The sequence below is a fragment of the Petromyzon marinus genome, chromosome 41 (assembly GCF_048934315.1).
Source record: "Petromyzon marinus isolate PM22_M1 ecotype Great Lakes invasive population chromosome 41, UKy_Petmar_22M1.pri1.0, whole genome shotgun sequence".
NCBI lineage: Eukaryota > Metazoa > Chordata > Hyperoartia > Petromyzontiformes > Petromyzontidae > Petromyzon > Petromyzon marinus.
In genome coordinates this window covers 4,123,332-4,146,996 of record NC_133707.1, presented here as the reverse complement: position 1 = coordinate 4,146,996, position 23,665 = coordinate 4,123,332, and the positions used below count along the sequence as shown (strand labels likewise).

General features: G+C 54.7%; 1 protein-coding gene and 1 long non-coding RNA gene across 3 annotated transcripts; one reads left to right on the top strand and one right to left on the bottom strand.

Annotated features, from left to right (window-relative positions):
• Positions 1–297: 297 nt before the first annotated feature.
• On the top strand, positions 298–2,085 carry LOC142930551 (uncharacterized). Its single transcript, XR_012946506.1, has 2 exons — positions 298–573; positions 2,001–2,085. It is a non-coding gene; the product is annotated as an uncharacterized LOC142930551 (long non-coding RNA).
• LOC116950893 (testican-2-like) lies at positions 1,970–23,167 on the bottom strand. 2 transcript variants are annotated; one of them, XM_032969040.2, is made up of 11 exons: positions 22,681–23,167; positions 21,983–22,126; positions 18,544–18,552; positions 17,864–17,912; positions 16,814–16,937; positions 14,270–14,411; positions 13,957–14,068; positions 10,301–10,648; positions 8,033–8,095; positions 7,285–7,425; positions 1,970–6,863 (listed from the first exon to the last, which is right to left on the bottom strand). In XM_032969040.2, the coding sequence occupies exons 1-11, from the start codon at positions 22,690–22,692 to the stop codon at positions 6,658–6,660; spliced, it is 1,350 nt and encodes a 449-aa protein (XP_032824931.2). In that variant the 5' UTR covers positions 22,693–23,167; the 3' UTR covers positions 1,970–6,657. The 2 variants fall into 2 exon arrangements, with proteins under 2 accessions (XP_032824931.2, XP_032824932.2); XM_032969041.2 differs by lacking the exon at positions 18,544–18,552.
• Positions 23,168–23,665: the final 498 nt, after the last annotated feature.

The window sequence follows — 23,665 nt, the reverse complement described above, 5'->3', positions numbered from 1 at the left end:
GAGGTGCGTGACATCATTTATGGACGGCCCCTAAGGCGCACTGAGCTATACAGCTCTGTTTCAGAAGCGACCTGACCACAATGACAGCTCAACCAGTTGGCGGCTTATCGCGTGGAATTTCACTTCAACCGCGATGTTGATTCTAAATGTGGAGGGCAAAAAAAAAACGAAGGACCCGGAGACAAATCCACGCGACCACGGGGCGAGAGGACACCACTGTGGCAGTCGGAGCGATAGTTTTGGGGGCAGGGTGTCTCTTGATTGACGATGAGCGAGGGACGCGTGCTTGGCTTTGTGCCAAAGTGGTTGCAGGCGTGTGTGGGATTAGATCAGCTCATGAGCACGAGGGATTGGACTCGTCATGAGCACGTCGTGCTATAATTAATTTGGAGAAAAAAAACCACCAAGGGTGTGACTAAAAAAAGGGCCCCGCTTGCGGGGAACCACGATAAAAAGTGCGGGGATTCTATTCCGCTCCTCATCATGCTCGATGCGGCTGTCGTGCTGGAGACGTGAGACTGCCGACCACGGGGAAGCTCCTCCTCGTCCACGGCCACGGAGCCAGCCGTGTTGGTGGGTCAGCATCACAACCATCGCCTTGGTGGAGTCCGGCCTGGGGCTGATAACCACTTGCTGCTGGCCTTTGGGCACGATCGACTGGGGTTCTGCAGTGGACGGCTGGTCCATTCACCCGTTGGTGGGCCTCCTGAACCATCGCCTTTGGAGCCAGGGGTGGGGCATCACGGGGAACCACACCCGCTGCTGGCGTGAAGGCAACGCTTCGTGAGGACTGCGGGGGGGGGGGGGGCGTTGACAGCTGGGGACATGTGCGGGGAGGAAGGGCGGGGATCCTCCTGAGGTGGTGCTTGGAACGTTTTGTTTGGTCCGTTCCAGAGCCGGGTAATACTTTCACGCGTGCCTCCGGGGGTTGCTCCGCAGCTTTCTCCCACCAGCGTTCGTGGTGGAGGAGATCTGTGAAGCCGTGGGTCGTCGGGTTGTTGTGTAACTGTTGTTTGTTGTGCGGTTGCGAGGGCCATTTTGGGTTGGTATAATTGCTCGTGATGTGTGCACTCCTCCGGAGAATTAGCAGGCCTGTTACCATTTGACAATTTAAAACTTGTATAGAATTTTAAATTCTAAGCAAACACGATAAATATGGAGTATACCGGCAGTGGTCTTTGTTATATTCCGCACACCGTCATTTGGGGCGTCGCTTGAAACGGGCCCCCACCATAACCTAAACCACAGCGATGCTAGCGAGGGTTTCGGGTACAGACGGAAACCCCCATCAAGCATGTCCCAAAAGGATGCACCGTTGCAACCGCAAACTCCAAATATACAGCAGCAGCAGGCGTCAGGGTCGGGATCGGACCTACGACCTCCTCCGTACCAGGCGAGGTAGTTAACATCTCATAGCCACGGAGTCGAAAACTGAGAAACAGCTGCTGTCATGTTCACGCCGTTTTTATAATCCTCCTGGACTCGGAGCACTAAAAGTAAATCTGGTATTTTATGTAATAATAATGCGATGCCAAGATAACACTGAAGTTCTTGTTTTTATATTATCTTGGATTTAAAGAATATTCTGGCGAAAGAAGGGCATGAATAATCGGAGCACAAATTTAACCTTTGGAGTAATTTCAAATGAACCGTGTTCAGTCTTCCTCTTCGTTACTGCCACCGCTTCCGTGTATCTATCCATTGTTATTATCATTACTAAATGTTTAAAAAATGTCTTCTGTCGCCGATTCAACGCAACTCAATGTGCATTTCGTACGCGGGAAAATCGCGTGTAGCCAGTTACCCAGCTAGTTTCTTCGGTGGCAACGGGCAGCAGCAACAGCCACTAACATCAGACGCATTGTTTGTGGTGTTGCAGAGGAACCCGGCTAGCAGCCAGCCAGGGAAACTGGAGGCCATAGGTCACCTTTAATAGCCGTGTGGTTTCAGCATTAACACCGGACACTGGTTCAGTAAGCTTTCGCTTTATTTATCCACAGACTGAGGGGGACTCCACAAAAGTCATCAGCTGGACCAAGACTACACCGCCGACTAAATTCAATTAAAAACGCGGGTTTCATAAAACACCAAGCGCTATGATTTATTTGTGATGTCCTCCCCCCCTCTATATATGTATGTGTATATATTTGTTTTCTAAGCGCACGTGTGTGTGAATGTAATGTGTGTTATTGCTGTGTAGGCGTGCGGCATGTGTGCTAGCACGTACCGGTAACGTAAATCGCCTGCCTGCAACTGCTTTGTCCAGCATCTGGGCGAGTAGTTGCGCAACACGGACATTAAATGGCGCGTTACTCAGAACACCAATAACCAATCATAGGTGGCAAATAGCCTCTACTAGAGAACTCACTGTTCATATGCCAATTTTAAAACACAACCATTGCAATATAATTATCATCTGGTCCTGTGTGGTATTAACAAGCGCGGCTTCCAACTCCCATTATCCACTTCCTCGTAAGTGCGGTGAAGAAGGGCCATTGGCCGAAACGTCACCTGGCCACCGTGTAATTGGCAAATGCGAGTCTTGTTGAGAGAAGTGCAGCACGCGTGGTGATGAAACACGTGGATGCAATCGCTGGGAAGCTCGATCCTTGAGAGCTTAGCTTGCCTCTCGCAAACAATCGGTTGCGCAACTGCTGGCAACCGGTTGCAAAGACGTCCTGAATTCAGTGATGATGATGATGATGCGCAGTTATCGCTGGTGCACAAGCGCAAACAAACGACAAACTCAACACTTTCATCAATGACACTGAGACCTTAAAGAGGAACAAAAGAATAATAATAATCATGCAACGAATAGGCGACGTTTCGGGAAATAACGTTTTCAGAACATCTTAAGCATCGTCGGTCGCATGCAACCAAGTTGGGAAACTGGTCACCCAGGTTGTAGACTCTGCTTGAGAGTATGTAGGCGACTCTCACCACTCACGTAGGCACACACACGTGTGTGTTTCTACGTGAGAGTGTGTGTGTGTACGTGAGCAGTGAGCGTGTCTGATCTGTACACGGGATTTTACGGCACACGATACAGTTTATACTGCAGCACGATGACACGCCCAACTTCCAAGTGACCGCGACACCTCGTCCACCGTCATCGCTTCATTCACGGAGACCAGGAGGGGCATCGTCCACCCACACCCCCAAGTATCGATCCCCACCACTGTGTCCAAGGTTAGGGGATGTAGGAGTATAGGGGTGGGGATACCGGGGGGTAGGATTCGGGATATATGTTGAAGGGCTCTAAGGGTAGGGTTAGAGATATAGGGATAGGGTTAGAGATATAGGGGTAGGGATGGAGATGTTGGAGTAGAGTCGGGTCGATAGGGATAAAGTTGTGGATATTGGGGTAGGGTTAGGTTAGGTTGGGTATAGTTCAGGGCTGGGTCTAGAGTTCAGGCTAGTTCAGGTCTAGCGATAGTTGAACCCTGGCACGCACCGACTGATGCAACCACCACCATCATCATCGTCGTCGTCAGGCCGAATCAGGACTGAGGGCTGACTTCACATCATCGGAGCGGCCGTCGGAGCAATCTGGAAGGAGCGAAGGGGCGTTCTGGCGTAAACCCGACACAGACGATACGCGTCAAGGCCGACAAACGGTGTGGAGATCATTCGTGGTGGGGGGGGGGCTCTTTGGAACACTTACCAGAACCCACTTTCCCATCGCTGTGATTGTGTCCACTGATCACAGATGGCCACGCCATGAAACCTAAACAGCCACTCCTGCATCCACGACCATCCACTCGCTGCGAGCAACGACGAGGCTGTGCTGGGTTACCACGTGCTTTTATCCCCCCCCCCCCTAGCCACCCTTTTGGTGGAGATCAAACGTGGAACGAGTTTGATGTCATCCTCCGACTGCGCCCGATCAAGTCGGGGGATGTGGGGGAGGGGGGGGTGCAGGGGGTGGGGTTGGAGCAGCGAAGATCTCGCGACCAGATCGGATTTCCCCATGGTCGAGACTAAGAACGGAGTGGCGGCCAAGGCGTGGAACGCGCACGAGAGGACGCCGAGAGAGAGAGAGGTGAGCAGCTGAAGTAAGGATCGCGCGCAAATGCCTCGTTCGCGGATCGTTTCGTCACAGGATCGGGAGACGCGGCTTGGGGGGGGGCCTTAATCCAGCAGTGGATTGACCGTGGCTGACAACGACGATGATCGAATGGTGTTTCGGGTCACCCCAACCGGCACTGGCAATCGGCAGGCGGACACTGAACAGGGTCGGACTGGCAGAGCTGTGACGACTCTGCTGCCGATGAGACGGCGAATGTCGAAACCGCTTCCTCCAGAGTTCCTAGCTCGTGACGATCCAATGCTGCCGAATTCACGCACTGACAGAAGGCCGCGTGGCTGATGGAACGTGTACACATCTAAGGATGTAGTGGAAGGGGGGTGGGGGCAAACACGTGAAAGGAGTCGAGTTGTCTGCTAATCTATTTAGTTAATCATAAACGGGTTTTTTTTGGTGGGGTTAGATCGCGTAAATATAAATGTGTGTCGTTCACCCGCCACCACCCGACACAGCCAATTCGTAAGGTTTGCCACGTAAACAAAACGCGCCAGTGAGTTACGACTCCAGCACACGGGTTGTGCATCGGAGAGCAAACCCACAATATTTTACATGTCGAGCGCAGTGACCTATCGCTGGTGATTACAGTAACAAGCGGACTCCATCAGGCGATTTGGCAGCACTGTGAGGAAGTCTTCGCGTTTTCGGTCTTAAACGGAGGAGTGAATGTGATGCCATCACTGTGAGCCCATCAGGTGCGAAGACCGTGGGATAAATGTTGTTGTTCTTCATTCACAAATGGGCGCGTGACTCTGCACGCGTCACAAGGCAATGGGGGTGGGTGGGGGGCGTTCGGGGAGTGCGCGAGACCAACGCGATAGCGGCCTCTAGTGTTGGCAGTGGAACATTGCCACGAGAGCGCTGGGAAGGGGGGGGGGGCAATGGGGGGGGGGCAATGGGGGGGTGGCAGTGAAGAGTTGAGACTTTAGAGTTCGAGAGATAGGTGAACGGGACGAATCGCCTGCTTAAATGTCTCTTAGTATTCCTCCCCAACGACTCTGGTGACTTTTCTGTGTCGTCTATTACAGAGCTGCGCGTTCAACTGGGACCCAAAACTCACGGGGTGGGGGGGGGGTCAAATAGAAACATTTTGCGAGGAATCTGCATTAACCACACACGGTACTTGTGGTGTACATGCAAACAAAACATGCTCTGATAATATATGATGCATTGTCTTTGAAACTGATTGGTCTCCACCAGAGACAGCCTTCTTTAGGGCCTAGTCTCACCGGTGACACGTCTTCTTAGTAATTTTTTCAACGGTATGGCAGTTCACCAGCATTGACTCAAGCACGCAAGACTGGCTGGGGTGAATATTGCGCCTCTGGCGGCTGCGGTGGTTGCACGTGCTTCGAAACACTCAACAACAACTGGCGAGAATCGATTCTCACGCGCGCGGTTCAACAAAACGAGCGTCGTGACGGCCGTGTCCGGCACCTGAGCCATCAAACATCGCTTCGCCTTGAAGTCGTGCGGCTTAATCTACTGCAACTGCTTTGTCCGCATCTGAGCGAGTAGTTGTGCACGTGTCTGGGCGTGGTTAAAGTGTTTGGGCCCGCCCCTTTATGGTTAGTTCCACCCCCCCCCCACGTCAAGATCTTAAAGACCAATCAGTGCAGCACGTGACAATGCACCGCGTGACTGCGCATCGACGCCTGAGCGTGGAGTATCGAACGCAGTTTTAAGTTAAATCATCGAAACACAAATTAAGCGTGGGCACGTAAGTACAACTACTTGGTTTTCATGAAACCGATGTATTTATTAACATAAATGTTTTCACGGTTGAGAGCCAAAAGGGTGCAAGGCTGCAGGAAAGGTGACGAACCACTGCTCTACCGTAATTAGCAACCAGGGTTGCACAATTGTTCGCAACCGGTTGTAGAGACGCCCACGTACAAACGAGTCGGTTGCGTGCAACCAAGTTGGTGTGGTTCGAGCTACCACCTGTATGAAATTGACTCGGTGGGACGGTCTGGGAATCCGCATCTGCGTTCGAGTGGCAGGAATATGTCTTGTATAGGAACGCCCCCTACTTACGAACATTCGACTTATGAACTTGAGAGACACAAACAAACCTGGTCCGTATGTCCAGTTGCCTGTTCGGACCGAGAGTCGTAAGTTCAACCGCCGCGCAATAGATGGCGGTGGTGGCATCTACAGAACATGAAGAACCAGTGGCATCTACATCTAGAGGACATTATACAACTTTTATAGCCGTTCCCCGTGTATGGAGTACACACCATGCAACTTACGAACAAATCTATTTCCGAACAGACCTCTGGAACCTAACTCGTTCGTAAGTACAGAGATCTGGTACCGACGTTGAGTTGAACCTCAATCTTCGGCTACCGCACGGTTTGGATGATAGACCTCGGTGCTTTGGTGTACGGGGGGGGGGGGGGTTCATATGACATCTCTAGGTGTGGAATAAATTCTCATCGGGGTTTTATAATCGACGGTTCGTTTTGCTCCCGAACTCCGGAGCTCTGCTGGGATGGGTGACATCGGGAGCTGCGTGCCAGAGCCACCTGCGGGCCCCCGACTGCATGGAGGAGGCTGTCGCCTCCAAGACCCTACCAGATGTACCCCCCTTCGTCGCCCGCCTCCAAGTCCTCCTCCTCCTCGTCCTCGTCATCCCCGTGCTCCTCGTCCCCCCTCTTCGTACCGCCCGTCGCCGCCTCCTCGTCCACCTCGTCCTCCTCCTGGTCATCATCGTCTCCGCCTCCCGTGGGCCAGATCTGGGTGCCGGCGCTGCCCCAGTCTCCGGACGCATCGCCGTCTGAGCGGGGTCACGGGGTCACGGGTTTGTGTGGGGGTGGGTGGGGTGTGGGGGTGGGGGTGGGTGGGTGGCGTGTGGGGGTGGGTGGGTGGGGTGGGGTGTGGGGGTGGGTGGGGTGGGGTGTGGGGGTGGGGTGGGTGGGGTGGGGTGTGGGGGTGGGTGGGGTGGGGTGTGGGGGTGGGTGGGGTGTGGGGGTGGGTGGGGTTGGGTGGGGTGGGGTGTGGGGGGTGGGTGGGGTGGGGTGTGGGGTGTGGGGTGTGGGGTGTGGGGGGGGTGGGGTGTGGGGGTGGGTGGGGTGGGGTGTGGGGATGGGTGGGTGGGGTGGGGTGTGGGGGTGGGGTGGGGTGTGGGGGGGGGTGTGGGGGGTGGGGTGTGGGGGGGGGGTGAGTGGGGTGTGGGGGTGGGTGGGGGGGTTGCTTACCGCAGTCTGGAGGTCCGTGTGTGCGCGACCCCACCACCTCCTGGCCAAAGCGGTCCACGCACCAGCAGAGACGCGCCGTGGCGCCAGCGCACTGCGCAGGGCGGTAGTAGCCATCCTCGTCGCAGCTCGGGGTGTGCAGCACTGCACACACACACACGCACACACACACACACACGCACACACACACGCACACACACACACACGCACACACACACGCACACACACACACACGCACACACACACGCACACACACACGCACACACACGCACACACACACACACGCACACACACACACACGCGCACACACACACGCACACACACACACACGCACACACACACACGTGCAAAGCAAAGACAAAGGTCCCCCGGCCAGCGTTCCGCACACACAGTGGCACGCCACCACCAGTGCCACCACCATCACCACCACCTGTACCACCACCTTTACCACCGCCACCATCACCACCACCTTTACCACCGCCGCCACCATCACCACCACCATCACCACCTTTACCACCGCCGCCACCATCACCACCACCATCACCACCTTTACCACTGCCACCACCACCATCACCACCACCATCACCACCTTTACCACTGCCACCACCATCACCACCACCACCATCACCACCTTTACCACCGCCGCCACCATCGTCACCACCAGCGAGCGCCGATTGCCAACGCGGCACGATCCGTGCAGGGTGGAGCAGCTGCAGAGTGGAGCGGCTGCAGGGTGGAGCACTTTTCCTACCTAGCAACGTCTGTCCAGGCTGCTCCTGCTGGAGGCGCTCCACTTCGGCCAGACACGGGGGCTCTGCAGAGAGACGATGGCGAGGGTCGTGATGGTCATGATGGTAATTATGGTGGTGGTGGTGGTGGTATCGGTGATGACAATGATGGTGGTGGGGGTGACAACGATTGTGGTGATGATAGTGCTGGTGATGAAGATGACGATCTATGAGACTTCCTGTTCACCTCCAGCTGCCCTCATATCCGTGTGTCCCCGTGTCCCCGTGTCCCCATGTCTGCATGTGTCCCCGTGTCTCCGTGGGAACCACAACACGGGCGGCACGTGGATAGCACCCACAGGTCTACACAGACGGGTTCGTGATCCCCGTCATGGTCACACCGCCAAGGTGCGAGCTCCTGAACAAGGATCCCCCTGCCTCCAAGTTCCTCTGTCCAGGCCAGATCGTTGCTCGACACCATCATCATCATCACCATCATCACCACCATCATCATCATCACCACCATCATCATCATCACCCCCTTCATCATCACTATCATCATAACCATCATCACCACCATCATCACCACCATCATCACCACCATCATCATCACCATCATCATCACCATCATCACCATCACCATCATCACTATCATCACAATCATCATCACCACCATCATCACCATCATAATCACCATCATCACCACCATCATCATCACCATCTGCATCACCACCATCATCATCATCCCCATCATCATCACCACCATCATCATCACCACCATCACCACCATCATCATCATCATCACCATCATCACCATCATCATCACCATCATCACCATCATCATCACCATCATCATCACCATCATCACCATCATCATCACCATCATTATCATAACCATCATCATCATCACCAGCATCACCACCATCATCACCATCACCATCATCACTATCATCACAATCATCACCACCATCATCACCATCATAATCACCATCATCACCACCATCATCATCACCATCTGCATCACCACCATCATCCCCATCATCATCACCACCATCATCACCACCATCACCACCATCATCATCACCATCATCACCATCATCATCACCATCATCACCATCACCATCATTATCATAACCATCATCACCATCATCACCACCATCATCACCACCACCAACATCACCATCATCATCACCACCATCATCATCACCATCATCATCACCATCATCATCATCACCATCATCACCATCACCATCATCACCATCATCACCATCATCACCATCACTATCATCACCATCATCATCACCATCATCACCACCATCATCATCACTACCACCATCATCATCATCACCATCATCATCACAATCATCACCACCACCATCATCACCATCATCATCGCCATCATCACCACCATCACCATCATCACCATCATCACCATCATCACCACCATCACCATCATAATCACCATCATCACCATCATCATCACCATCATCACCACTATCATCACCACCATCATCACCACCATCATCATCACCATCATCATCACCATCATCATCATCACCATCATCATCACCATCATCATCACCATCATCACCATCATCACCATCACCACCATCATCACCACCATCATCATCACCATTATCACCGTCATCATCATCATCACCATCATCACCATCACCATCATCACCATCATCATCACCATCATCACCACCATCATCACCACCATTATCACCATCACCATCATCACCACCATCATCACCATCATCACCACCATCACCACCACCATCATCACCATCATCACCATCATCACCATCATCATCACCACCATCACCACCATCACCACCATCATCACCATCACCATCAGGCCTCCCTCCCAAAGCCGCCGCAAACCTCTCAGGATCTCGCCCCGGTACGATCAGTTCAGGGCCGAGGAGGCGAGTGATGAGGTGAGGGCTGACGGGATGACGCGCGATGTGGCAAGGGTCACGATGAGGGTTGACGAGGTGAGGCTTGACGAGGTTGACCGACACCAACCCCCCAGCCCTCCCCCACCCCAGCTCCCCACCTCCTCCCCCAACACCTCCAATCAGCACGGTTGGCTACACACGGCGCGAAAGAAGTTCAACAACAACCGCCATTCGCCACGAAGTGGTGGTGACGTCACCACAACGCTTGTGCCAGGCTACGTGCACCTCGAGGCCACGACCGAAGTTCAACGCACGCGCACGCGCACACAAGCCTCCCAACCCCGCCAGCCCCCACCTCCCTACCCCCCCCCGCCCCCCCGCACTCACTGGGCCGCTGGTAGCAGGAGCACCACTGCGCCGCGTGCAGCTCCGAGCGCTCTCCGGGCGAGGCGCAGGAGCGCAGGAAGGGGCGGATGCAGTGCTCGTACTTGTCCTGGTAGATGCCGCTCAGCTCGGACGCGTCCAGCCGCCGGTCCGCGTTGCCGTCCAGCCGCTCGAACATCCAACCCACGGGGCCCGCGCAGGGGGGCGCGGCGGCACCCCCGGGACCCCCGGGACCCCCGGGGTCAGCGGCGGGCATGGCCCCGCGTGCGGCTCGCCCGTCCCCGTACAGAACCCCGAACCAGTCCTTGAGACGGCCCGACACGTCCAGCAGGTCCTCCTGCGTACACACCTCTGTGGGGGGGTGGGGGGGGGCAAGGAGGGGAGGGGAATGTGGGGGGGGGGGGGCACGAAGGGCAGTGGTGGATATTAAACGTTGCCGAAGAGGGGGCCGGGGTAGCGGTCCTAAAATAAATAAATAACAACTCTTGATTTAAAGCTTTCGTGACTGCAGTGATTCATATTCTTGGTTCCTCACGTTGAAGGGAAACAATAAAATAATAAAATATATAAAACAATAAAATTCTCACGACGTTTCGACTGTAACACAAACAGTCATCATCAGGTGTGAAAACCAAAGACAAGAAGCATTTGAAAGAAGTGTCGGTCTGTATTTATTTTAAAACGGTGTTTGTGTTTGTTTATTTATTTATTTTAAAAAACGTTAGCGCCACGGAGAGCGATTTGACAGTTTGTTTAGAAGGACGAGTCCATCTATGTTCGGAAAAGAGGAGGGGGGAGACGAAAATTTAATGTATGCTGTTTGAAAGCCACCGTAAGCGTGAACAATCAGTTAAGACCCGAGATGGTTTATAAAATCCTTCCAATGATTGCTAAGCCATAATCCATTTTCTCGGTTGAAATTGTTTCTTTGTTTGTATATGTGGATAGCCTCATGAACGAATCTATCATGGTAGCCCGATGGCTTGCAAAGACAGCATACATTAAATTTTCGTCTCCCCCCTCCTCTTTTCCGAACATAGATGGACTCGTCCTTCTAAACAAGCTGTCAAATCGCTCTCCGTGGCGCTAACGTTTTAAAAAAAAAACATAATACAAACACCGTTCAAAAGTAAATAAACACAAACAACGTTTTAAAATAAATTAATAAATACAAACCGCCACTTCTTTCAAATGCTTCTTGCCGTTGTTTTTTTTTTTACACCTGATGATGACTGTTTGTGTTACAGTCTAAACGTTGTGAGAATTTTATTGTTTTATATATATTTTATTATTTCATTGTTTCCCTTCAACGTGACTTTAGCGAAAGAAACAAGAATATAAATAACAACTCGTTAAACAGGGCCCCAACACGAATAACATTTAGCAACGTTTAATCTATTGTCTCTAGTACATCATAAAATATCAATGTTGGGGGTCTCAAGTGCGGGGCAAGATTGCATCCATGGCCCACCTACCCCGAATCCGCCTCTTGTTTATGCGACTCTATGGGCTTCTGCATGAATCTATGGGTCTCTGTGTGATGAGTCTATGGGTCTCTGTGTGATGAGTCTATGGGTCTCTGTGTGATGAGTCTATGGATCTCTGTGTGATGAGTCTATGGGTCTCTGTGTGATGAGTCTATGGATCTCTGTGTGATGAGTCTATGGATCTCTGTGTGATGAGTCTATGGGTCTCTGTGTGATGAGTCTATGGATCTCTGTGTGATGAGTCTATGGGTCTCTGTGTGATGAGTCTATGGGTCTCTGTGTGATGAGTCTATGGGTCTCTGTGTGATGAGTCTATGGGCATCTGCGTGAGTCCATGGGTCTCTGTGTGATGAGTCTATGGGTCTCTGTGTGATGAGTCTATGGATCTCTGTGTGATGAGTCTATGGATCTGTGTGATGAGTCTATGGGTCTCTGTGTGATGAGTCTATGTGTCTCTGTGTGATGAGTCTATGGATCTCTGTGTGATGAGTCTATGGATCTCTGTGTGATGAATCTATGAGTCTCTGTGTGATGAGTCTGGGTCTCTGTGTGATGAGTCTATGGGCTTCTACGTGAGTCTATGGGTCTCTGTGTGATGAGTGTATGGGTCTCTGTGTGATGAGTCTATGGATCCCTGGGTGATGAGTCTATGGGTCTCTGTGTGATGAGTCTATGGGTCTCTGTGTGATGAGTCTATGGATCTTTGTGTGATGAGTCTATGGGTCTCTGTGTGGTGAGTCTATGGGTCTCTGCATGATGAGTCTATGGGTCTCTGTGTGATGAGTCTATGGGTATCTGTGTGATGAGTCTATGGGCTTCTGCGTGAGTCCATGGGTCTCTGTGTGATGAGTCTATGGGTCTCTGTGTGATGAGTCTATGGATCTGTGTGATGAGTCTATGGGTCTCTGTGTGATGAGTCTATGTGTCTCTGTGTGATGAGTCTATGGATCTCTGTGTGATGAGTCTATGGATCTCTGTGTGATGAATCTATGGGTCTCTGTGTGATGAGTCTGGGTCTCTGTGTGATGAGTCTATGGGCTTCTGCGTGAGTCTATGGGTCTCTGTGTGATGAGTCTATGGGTCTCTGTGTGATGAGTCTATGGATCTCTGTGTGATGAGTCTATGGGTCTCTGTGTGATGAGTCTATGGGTCTCTGTGTGACGAGTCTATGGATCTCTGTGTGATGAGTCTATGGGTCTTTGTGTGACGAGTCAATGGATCTCTGTGTGATGAGTCTATGGGTCTCTGTGTGATGAGTCTATGGGTCTCTGTGTGATGAGTCTGTGGGTCTCTGTGCGATGCGTCTATGAGTCTCTGTGTGGTGAGTCTCTGTGTCTCTTTCTGATGAGTCTATGGGTCTGTGTGGTGAGTCTATGGGTCTCTGTGTGATGAGTCTGGGTCTCTGTGTGATGAGTCTGGGTCTCTGTGTGATGAGTATATGGGTCTCTGTGTGATGAGTCTATGGGTCTCTGCATTATGAGTCTATGGGTCTCTGTGTGATGAGTCTATGGGTCTCTGTGTGATGAGTCTATGGGCTTCTGCGTGAGTCTATGGATCTCTGTGTGATGAGTCTATAGGTCTCTGTTTGATGAGTCTATGAGTCTCTGTGTGTCAAGTCTGTGTGGTGAGTCTGTGGGTCTCTGTGTGATGAGTCTATGGGTCTCTGTGTGATGAGTTTATGGGTCTCTGCGTGATGAGTCTATGGGTCTCTGTGTGGTGAGTCTATGCGTCTCTGTGTGTCAAGTCTGTGTGGTGAGTCTGTGGGTCTCTGTGTGATGAGTCTATGGGTCTCTGTGTGATGAGTCTATGGGTCTCTGTGTGTGGTGCGTCTATGGGTCTCTGTGTGGTGAGTCTATGGGTCTCTGTGTGGTGAGTCTATGGGTCTCTGCGTGATGAGTCTATGGGTCTCTGTGTAGTGAGTCGACTGCGTGATGAGTCTATGGGTCTCTGTGTGTCAAGTCTGTGTGGTGAGTCTGTGGGTCTCTGTGTGGTGAGTCTGTGGGTCTCTGTGTAAGGAGGTGAGGTATGATGAGGCGTGGGGTAACGAGGTGAGGAAGGCGAGAGGGTGTGAGGGCTGCATGGGTAATGCGGTGAGGGATGAAGGACGAGGTGTGTAAGGGTGAGGAGGCGAGGGATGAAGAGGTGAGCGGGGGTGAGGAGGTGCCCCCTCACCATCGTGTGTGATGTCCTTGGTGCTGTCGGACGCGGGGACACACGGACACCGTCCGGGGCAACGCATCGCGAGACGCTTCCCCGCCAGGCACGCCTGGTGCTGCATCTTGCACTGCGCAGACACGGGGACACGGGGATATAGGGTCACGTGGACACACGGGGACACACGGGGACACACGGAGATGTGGGGTCACGTGGACACACGAGGATATGTGGTCACGTGGACACACGGGGGGGCGTGGGGGGGATACAAGGACATAGCAAATGACCCCCCCTACCCCCCCCCCCGTGCAAGCCCTGGGGAGGAGAGCACCTTGGAGGAGTAGGAGTGCCCGTCGGAGGCACAGACGGGGTCTCGGGGTCCGTGGGGGCATGGGGGGCACTGCTTGCGCCCAGGGCCCCCCCCTCCCTGGCTCACCCCCTCGGCCGGTCTCTTAGTGGCACCGTGCTTGCCGCTAAGGGCACACAGACAGCGGCCATCGTCGTCATCAACAGCAGCGATATCATCTGAAGTGTCACTGTGTCGTCACTGTGTCGTCACTGCGAGGGTGGTGTCAGTGTGCCGTGTCAGAGTGCCGTGTCAGAGTGCCGTGTCAGAGTGCCGTGTCAGCGGTGTCAGAGTGCCGTGTCAGAGTGCCGTGTCAGAGTGCCGTGTCAGAGTGCCGTGTCAGAGTGCCGTGTCAGAGTGCCGTGTCAGAGTCAGCGTGCCGTGTCAGAGTGCCGTGTCAGCGGTGTCAGAGTGCCGTGTCAGAGTGCCGTGTCAGAGTGCCGTGTCAGAGTGCCGTGTCAGCGTGCCGTGTCAGAGTGCCGTGTCAGAGTGCCGTGTCAGCGGTGTCAGTGTGCCGTGTCAGAGTGCCGTGTCAGCGTGCCGTGTCAGCGGTGTCAGTGTGCCGTGTCAGTGTGCCGTGTCAGAGTGCCGTGTCAGAGTGCCGTGTCAGAGTGCCGTGTCAGAGTGCCGTGTCAGAGTGCCGTGTCAGAGTCAGCGTGCCGTGTCAGAGTGCCGTGTCAGCGGTGTCAGAGTGCCGTGTCAGAGTGCCGTGTCAGAGTGCCGTGTCAGCGGTGTCAGAGTGCCGTGTCAGAGTGCCGTGTCAGAGTGCCGTGTCAGCGGTGTCAGAGTGCCGTGTCAGAGTGCCGTGTCAGCGTGCCGTGTCAGCGGTGTCAGAGTGCCGTGTCAGAGTGCCGTGTCAGCGTGCCGTGTCAGCGGTGTCAGCGTGCCGTGTCAGAGTGCCGTGTCAACGTGCCGTGTCAACGTGCCGTGTCAGAGTGCCGTGTCAGTGTGCCGTGTCAGAGTGCCGTGTCAGAGTGCCGTGTCAGCGGTGTCAGCGTGCCGTGTCAGAGTGCCGTGTCAGAGTGCCGTGTCAGCGGTGTCAGTGTGCCGTGTCAGAGTGCCGTGTCAGCGTGCCGTGTCAGAGTGCCGTGTCAGAGTGCCGTGTCAGAGTGCCGTGTCAGAGTGCCGTGTCAGAGTGCCGTGTCAGAGTGCCGTGTCAGTGTGCCGTGTCAGCGGTGTCAGAGTGCCGTGTCAGCGGTGTCAGCGTGCCGTGTCAGAGTGCCGTGTCAACGTGCAGTGTCAACGTGCCGTGTCAGAGTGCCGTGTCAGTGTGCCGTGTCAGAGTGCCGTGTCAGAGTGCCGTGTCAGCGGTGTCAGCGTGCCGTGTCAGAGTGCCGTGTCAGAGTGCCGTGTCAGCGGTGTCAGTGTGCCGTGTCAGAGTGCCGTGTCAGCGTGCCGTGTCAGAGTGCCGTGTCAGAGTGCCGTGTCAGAGTGCCGTGTCAGAGTGCCGTGTCAGTGTGCCGTGTCAGCGGTGTCAGAGTGCCGTGTCAGCGGTGTCAGTGTGCCGTGTCAGAGTGCCGTGTCAGCGTGCCGTGTCAGAGTGCCGTGTCAGAGTGCCGTGTTAGAGTGCCGTGTCAGCGGTGTCAGAGTGCCGTGTCAGCGTGCCGTGTCAGAGTGCCGTGTCAGAGTGCCGTGTCAGAGTGCCGTGTCAGCGGTGTCAGAGTGCCGTGTCAGCGTGCCGTGTCAGAGTGCCGTGTCAGTGTGCCGTGTCAGAGTGCCGTGTCAGCGTGCCGTGTCAGAGTGCCGTGTCAGAGTGCCGTGTTAGAGTGCCGTGTCAGCGGTGTCAGAGTGCCGTGTCAGCGTGCCGTGTCAGAGTGCCGTGTCAGAGTGCCGTGTCAGAGTGCCGTGTCAGCGGTGTCAGAGTGCCGTGTCAGCGTGCCGTGTCAGAGTGCCGTGTCAGTGTGCCGTGTCAGAGTGCCGTGTCAGAGTGCCGTGTTAGAGTGCCGTGTCAGAGTGCCGTGTCAGAGTGCCGTGTTAGAGTGCCGTGTCAGTGTGCCGTGTCAGAGTGCCGTGTCAGAGTGCCGTGTCAGAGTGCCGTGTCAGAGTGCCGTGTCAGAGTGCCGTGTCAGCGGTGTCAGAGTGCCGTGTCAGAGTGCCGTGTCAGCGGTGTCAGTGTGCCGTGTCAGAGTGCCGTGTCAGAGTGCCGTGTTAGAGTGCCGTGTCAGCGGTGTCAGAGTGCCGTGTCAGCGTGCCGTGTCAGAGTGCCGTGTCAGAGTGCCGTGTCAGCGGTGTCAGAGTGCCGTGTCAGCGTGCCGTGTCAGAGTGCCGTGTCAGTGTGCCGTGTCAGAGTGCCGTGTCAGAGTGCCGTGTCAGAGTGCCGTGTCAGAGTGCCGTGTCAGAGTGCCGTGTCAGAGTGCCGTGTTAGAGTGCCGTGTCAGAGTGCCGTGTCAGCGGTGTCAGAGTGCCGTGTCAGAGGGCCGTGTCAGAGTGCCGTGTCAGAGTGCCGTGTTAGAGTGCCGTGTCAGAGTGCCGTGTCAGCGGTGTCAGAGTGCCGTGTCAGAGTGCCGTGTCAGAGTGCCGTGCCCCTACCCGCCGCCGCTGCTGCGCCGTGGCTCCGCGCCCGGGGCCGCAACGCACGTGGTCGCGTCGCGGCCCCGGCGCACGCAGCGCCGGTGCGGTCCGCAGCGCACGTCCCGACACGGGTCCCAGCCGCCTGCACAGTCACGTGCACAGTCACGTGCACAGTCACAGACAAGACAGAGATCCCCCATTTCGCCTTCACAGACAATTTAGAGCAAGTGCTGTAAGCGAGCATCTATGAAGGGCGGGACAGCGCACGAGGGGGTGGGTGGCCAGCGCCACGCCTGGCCGCCTTTGTCTCCCCAGTGGCGATGTTCGCACATCGCACCCAGGTAGTAATGTTGAGGCTGAGTCGACCTAGGCGAGGCCTAGGACGAGTTCAGATACTGGTGTTGGTTGTGAGCGGGAATCGAACCCCGGGTTGCATGGTTCGTAGCGCAGCGCGCTAACCGCCACACCACCGCTCCCCACAACAGGCATACACACTCGCACACACTCACACTATGGTCACAGTCATACAGGCGAGCTCACACGCAGTCACACTACAGTCGGACGGCATCGTCGGTCGCACGCAGCCGTTGCCCTACAATCAACACGAGCCATACATTAACAAACAGTCATAGCCACGGATTGTTTTCGCGTCGTTGACGTTTGCCCACTGCAAGTTACAATGCATGTCACAAACTATGGCAGCCATCTAGTCCAACACCAGTGGAGACTAGGCTCTAAGAAAAGCCGTCTCGGGTGTGGACCAATCAAATTCAAGGACAGTGCCAATATCATTATCAGAGTTGTCTCTTTTTGTTTGCATTTTTGACTGCTTGTGTTGTGGTCATTGCAAACATGATCCCTTGTATAAAGGTGTCAGTTTTTGTGCCAGCTAAAAGGGTAAAAACCTATTACTATACGGCAGGAAAAGCCGGGGAAAGCGGAGAAGCCGGAAGAAACTCGTTCAGAAGAGGGGCGAGAAGTTGCAAACTGCGCACAGGGAGGCACCCGAGAAGGGAATCGAACCCGGGGGCGAGTGTCGCCGCTGCGTCGCCACTCGCCGTGTCTCACCGGAGGCGCCTTGAGCCTTCGTCTGGTCCCACGATTTGAAGGAATCGTCCTTCGCACGCACGCACGCAGAGACACAAAGATAAAGATCCCACCCCCTCCCCGTATAGCCTCAACAGACTGTTGGTGCAAGTGCTGTTAGCGAGCGCCTATGAAGGCCGGCACGGCACACGAAGGGGGTGGGTGGCCAACACCACGCCCGGTCGTGTCTTATCTCCCCAGTGGCGACGTTTACACATTGCGCCAGATACTCATTTGAGGCTGAGTCGACCTAGGGGCGGCTCAGGACCCGTTCAGGTAAACAGGTTACCAGTATTGACCGGATTGGATTCGAGTCACAGGGTTGGTAGCTCAGCTCGCGAACCACTACACACACACACGCAGCCACAGTTAAACACACGCACACACACGCAGCCACAGTTACATACAAACACGACGTGTGTGACTTGGTAATCGGTGTGACGAATCTTAATTGGGTATCCAATTACGTGTCTAATTGAGTGCCTAATTAATTGGTTGTCTATTTGGATGCCTACTTATGTATGTATCGTCAACTTCTTTCGCACTGCACGTAGTCAACCTTGTTCAACGGAGGCGCGGAATGTTGCGTCTCATTGAGTGTATAATTGGCTGTCTTAATCGCTAGACGTGCAGTGAAAGCAAGAGATAAATTATACACCAACCTCGACCTCCTAGGTAGCGTACAGCGTGGGGGGAGGGGTGGGGGGTTGAGTTACAAGAATCATACAAAATCACTGTCCAATCACCATCGCAATCAAAATCACACATTATCAAGGCTCATGGTTCATCCACTGCTGGATGAAGATCTCCTAAAGACGTCAACATCAGTCACTACAATCCACTCCGCTCCTGATCTCACAGCTCCATCTCCGCGGCGGGTCGGCCTCTTGAGCGCGTCCCCCTCCTCACTCGAATCACCGCGGCCCAGCGGTAGCGCATGGGCCGCTCGTTGCAAGAGGTTTTTGACGGTTCGAATACAGCGGCCGCCCTGATGAATACTGCGGCGTGTATTAACCATACAAATCCTACGACTGCCACCACCAGGCGCCCGTCTCCACAGTGAATGTCAAAGATCCAGTGACGCCATTGGCAAGAGCAGGCCATTGTGTGCCGGCGTCATGGTCGACATTTTCCGAATTCCCCTAAGCTACGCGCGAATGACTCAAGCGGAATCTACAACGCAATCGCGACACCCCGCTTCAAAAACTCAGCAGCGTCAGGGGCGGAGCCAGGGGGGGGGGGGGGTGACAGGGGGTGACATTCTGCGTGTAAGTGTACGACACTCGGTCTGGCGGACTCCGTGAAACTGCGTTGTCAGAGTGTGTCGCCAACCGATGGCGTCTAGTTCGACAGCCTGACTCTCTAAATAATTCTTGAAATTAACATTTGTTGAATGTCACCCCGGCCTGAAATCCTGGCTCCGCCCCTGAGCAGCGTCCTCCTGGAAACGAGTCACGAGACTCCGCGAGGCTTCCTCTCCTTGACTCGACTCCGCTTGCCCTGGTGCGCCGCGGGTAAAGCAGTCGCTGGTCGCCTGCAAGGTCACCGCGCAATGCTCTTCGGAGTCTCAAGGCTCGTTTTCAGGAGGCGCCTGCTACTTTGGGATGTTTGTCCAATTCCTATCGGGGTTTTTTTTTATGTAACGCGAGTTTCCTGCTCGCCGGAACAATAAAAAAAAATCACCACGCAGACGAGGAGGTAATGATATTAATAATTAAAACGGATAATTGCGCATTCCGTCCTCCGATCCCAGCGCGCAACGTATGAAAAGCAGGAAACAAAAACAGAACCCAGGGAGCAACCGACCAAACTAAAGAGGCGCGGACACTTTAAAGAGGTGGGGTTTTCAAAGCAGATTTAAACATATCTCCTGAATCCGGTTGCCTGATTTCAAGTGGCAAGGCGTCCCATAGTTTGGGTGCCACGCTAACAAAAGCCCGGTCACCGAAACAGCGCAACCTGTAGACCTGGCAGTGCTGAGCAGTTGTAGATCAGAAGATCTTAAGGACCTTGATGGAATATGTAAATGTATCAGTTCCTGTAAGATCTTAAGGACTTTGATGGAATATGAAAATGTATCAATTCCTGTGAGATCTTAAGGACCTTGATGGAATATGTAAATGTATCAGTTCCTGTAAGATTTTAAGGACCTTGATGGAATATGTAAATGCATCAGTTCCTGTAAGATCTTAAGGACCTTGATGGAGTATGTAAATGTATTAGTTCCTGTAAGTAATGTGGGCTGAGCCCTTTTTAAAGCCGTATCGGTTAATAAACACTCCCAAGGGTCCGCTGCAAACAACGCATCAGCGTCCTGCTCGCTGTTACTGCTCCCTCGGTGGCCATGAGGCGAGCAGTACAGCAAGTAGAGTCCACGGCTGGCGAGGCGCCGTGGGGAAGCCACGGCTGCTGTCCGTGGTGCTGAGCCGAAGCTGCGGCCGAACGGACAGAAGCAGCGAGGCCACAGGACGGAAGCAGCGTGGGATGGTGGTGGTTAGGATGTTGGCTATGGTACTTGTGGTACCGGTGGACTACCTTCGTTTAACTTATACTGTAAAGTATTGCGATGCCTCTTCTTTAGTGGGGGCGAGGTCTTACTCAATACATACATTGATTTAATGAATTGCTAATGGTAGGGGCAGTGGTGGTGGAGGTGATGGTTGTAGTTGTGGTGGTGGTTGGTTACGGTGGTGGTATTGGCGATTTTGTTGGTGCATCTGCTAGTGGTGGCGGTGGCGGTGGTAGCGGCGATGGCGGTAGTTGTGGTGGAATTCAAATGAGATATGAGAGTGCGGCAGGACAGAGATGAACTGACGATACGGACGAGAGGGAATAGCGATGTAGCCAGGAAGAGACGGATGACAGAGATGCATTCAGACAAGGTCAGAGGAAGAGAATTCTTATCTCAGAAGGGAGATAACAGGAGAGCAAAGGGAGAGATGAGGGAGGGCGGACACGCGTGGGTGGATTACCTCACCCAATGGACCCACTCTCACCAGCCGCACCCCGCGTTAAGCCACCTACGTACAATCGCTATTTCCAGCAGTCGTGTGGGTTAGTTAACTCGACAGACTTAATTACAGTAAACATTGTTACAATGTCAAAGCTCGCAATCATGATTTGGTCTGATGGAAAGTTACATACTCCACCCCCCCCCTCCCTCCCACATATATATCAGCCGGATCCGAATTAAAACCGGATGTCTGGGTACAACCCCAAATACTTCCCCTGAATATTTTACCCTTTGAGCTTTCTGGGGCCCGAGGTAACCGCGTATATGTTCATGCTCAGCACCAGTACAGTGAGTTAATGTCACTGCATAACTGGGCACACGCAGGCTTAGTGTGTGCAGTGTGAGTATGTTCGCGTGTGTGAGAGTGTGTGCGAGTCTGTGCACCTGTGAGTGTGGGGGTGTGGCATGGTGCTGGCCACCCACCCACCCCTTCGTGTGCCGTTCAGACCGTCACGCGTACCCGTCGCTTCGTGTGCGCGGTGCGTGGTGCGTGTGCTCGGTGCGCGTGCTCGGTGCGTGTGCGTGCACAAAGCCGAATGATGTCGACTTGGCCGTGCAATCGGGTTAAGCACGCTCCCGCCGTGGCGATCCGCTGAAACGCGGGGCTCACGGTGGCAGGGAAAGAACAGCAGGGAAGGCGCGGGCAGACCCCGGGGGAGCTGTGCGGAGACGCAGGGCAGACGAGGAGACGCCCGGGGGGGGGGGGGGGGGGGAGCAGGGAGCGTGGTGGGAGCAGGGGGCAAGGGGATCACGGGGAGCAGAGATAATAGGGGGAGCGGGGAGAGCGTGAAGTGGGGAGGGGGGGGTGGAGGCAAGAATAGTGTGGTGGTGGTGGTGGTCGTGGTGGTGGTGGTGGTGGTGGTCGTGGTGGTGGTGGTGGGGGTGGTGGTGGTGGTGGTCGTGGTGGTGGTGGTGGTGGGGGTGGTGGTGGTGGTGGTCGTGGTGGTGGTGGTGGTGGGGGTAGTGGTGGTGGTGCAGGTACCACGAGGGGGGGGGGGAGGGTGCAGAGCAGGGGGGAGGGTGTGCTGCAACGAGGGAGGAGGGGGGAGCAGGGACGAGGGGGGAGCAGGGAGGTTGGGGCTCCGTACGTCGTGGAATTTTCCAGGGTAGGCGAGGTCGGGGTGGGGGAGCGGCCCCCCCGGGCCCCCCCGCAGCTTCAGCGCGCGGGACTCGAGGGGGAGTCGCGACGCGAGCAGCAGCAGCAGCAGGGGGGGGAGCCCGGCACACAGCGTCTAGAGAGGGGGGGGGGCACAAAGACAAAGGTCCCCCGTATAGCCTTGACCAGACTGTTGTGGCAAGTGCTGTCAGCGAGCACCTATGAAGGCCGGCACGGCGCACGAGGTGGGTGGCCAGCGCCGCCTTTGTCTCCCCGGTGGCGATGTTTACTCCACACCGCACCTCTGGGTCGACCTCTGGGGAGGCCCAGGATCGGTTCAGGTAATCGTCGCCCGGTGTTGACCGTGAGCGGGAATCGAACTCGGGTCGCCGGGTTTGTAGCGCAGTGCGCTAACCGCTACGCCACCGCTCCCCCACACACAGCCACGCGCACGGCAGTGCCGAGATGCGTGCAGACTGCATAGAGGGGAGAAGGGGGGGGGGGGGAGAAAGGGGGGGGAGAAGGGGGGGGAGAAGGGGGGGGAGGGGAGAAGGGGGGGAGGGGAGAAGGGGGGGGAAGATGTAGGGAAAGGGAGGACCGGGAGACGCGGGGAGAGATTGGGGAGAGCAAGACGACTCCTCACCGCTCCTCACCATCACTCACCACCCACGACCACTCACCACCACTCACCTTTTCATGCATCGCTCCTGCAAAGCGCTCCTCTCGCTGCAAGCGCAGCTCCCCCCTCCTCTCGTGTCTCTCCCTCCTCTCCCGTCTCCTCTCTCCTTCTCCCTCCCGTCTCTAACCTCTCCTCTATCTCTCTCTCCTATCTCCCCGTCTCCGCTCTCTTACAGTGTCTCGTTATTCTCTCCCTCTGCCCCCGTCTCTCTCCCTCTCCTCTATCTCTCCCCCCGCTCTCCTCTATCTCCCCCGCTCCTCTGTCTCTCCCGTCTCTCTCTCTCCCGCTCCTGTGTCTCTCCCGTGTGTCTCTCTCTCCGGTGTCTCTCTCGCGCTCTCTCCGTCTCAGCGCAGACCCCACCGTGTGTGAGCGATGCCTGGGCGCTGTCTCTCGCAGAGGAGTCGAATGTCGGAGTCGACGGATCCGATCCGGAAAAAAACGAATGCACGCTGCCTCTGCGGCGTGAACACACAACCAGCATCATCATCATCAGCAGCAGCACCATCATCATCATCAGCAGCACTGCCATACACGTAATAATCATGACACAGATCATCAGCATTATCAGCATCATCATCAGCACCATCATCATCAGCACTGCCATACACGTAATCATTACACAGATCATCAGCATCATCATCATCAGCACCATCATCAGCAGCATTGCCATACACGTAGTCATTACACAGATCATCATCAGCATCAGCACCATCATCATCAGCAGCAGCACTGGCAATCACGTAATCATGACACAGATCATCAGCATTATCATCAGTACCATCATCATCAGCACTGCCATACACGTTATCATTACACAGATCATCATCAGCATCATCATCAGCACCATAATCATCATCAGCAGCACTGCCATACACGCAATCATTATACACATCATCATCACACACCATTACACACACATCGTCATCATCACACATCATTACACACATCATCACACATCATTACACACATCATCATCACACACCATTACACACACAT

What these genes read in the sequence shown, in the direction of transcription:
- LOC116950893 (XM_032969040.2), bottom strand. An exon ending in CGGCGCAGCAGCGGCGGCGG is followed by an intron (nt 14,412 to 16,813) that starts GTAGGGGCACGG and finishes GTGTGCCCTTAG; the next exon opens with CGGCAAGCACGGTGCCACTA. An exon ending in CTCCTGCTACCAGCGGCCCA is followed by an intron (nt 8,096 to 10,300) that starts GTGAGTGCGGGG and finishes GTCTCTCTGCAG; the next exon opens with AGCCCCCGTGTCTGGCCGAA.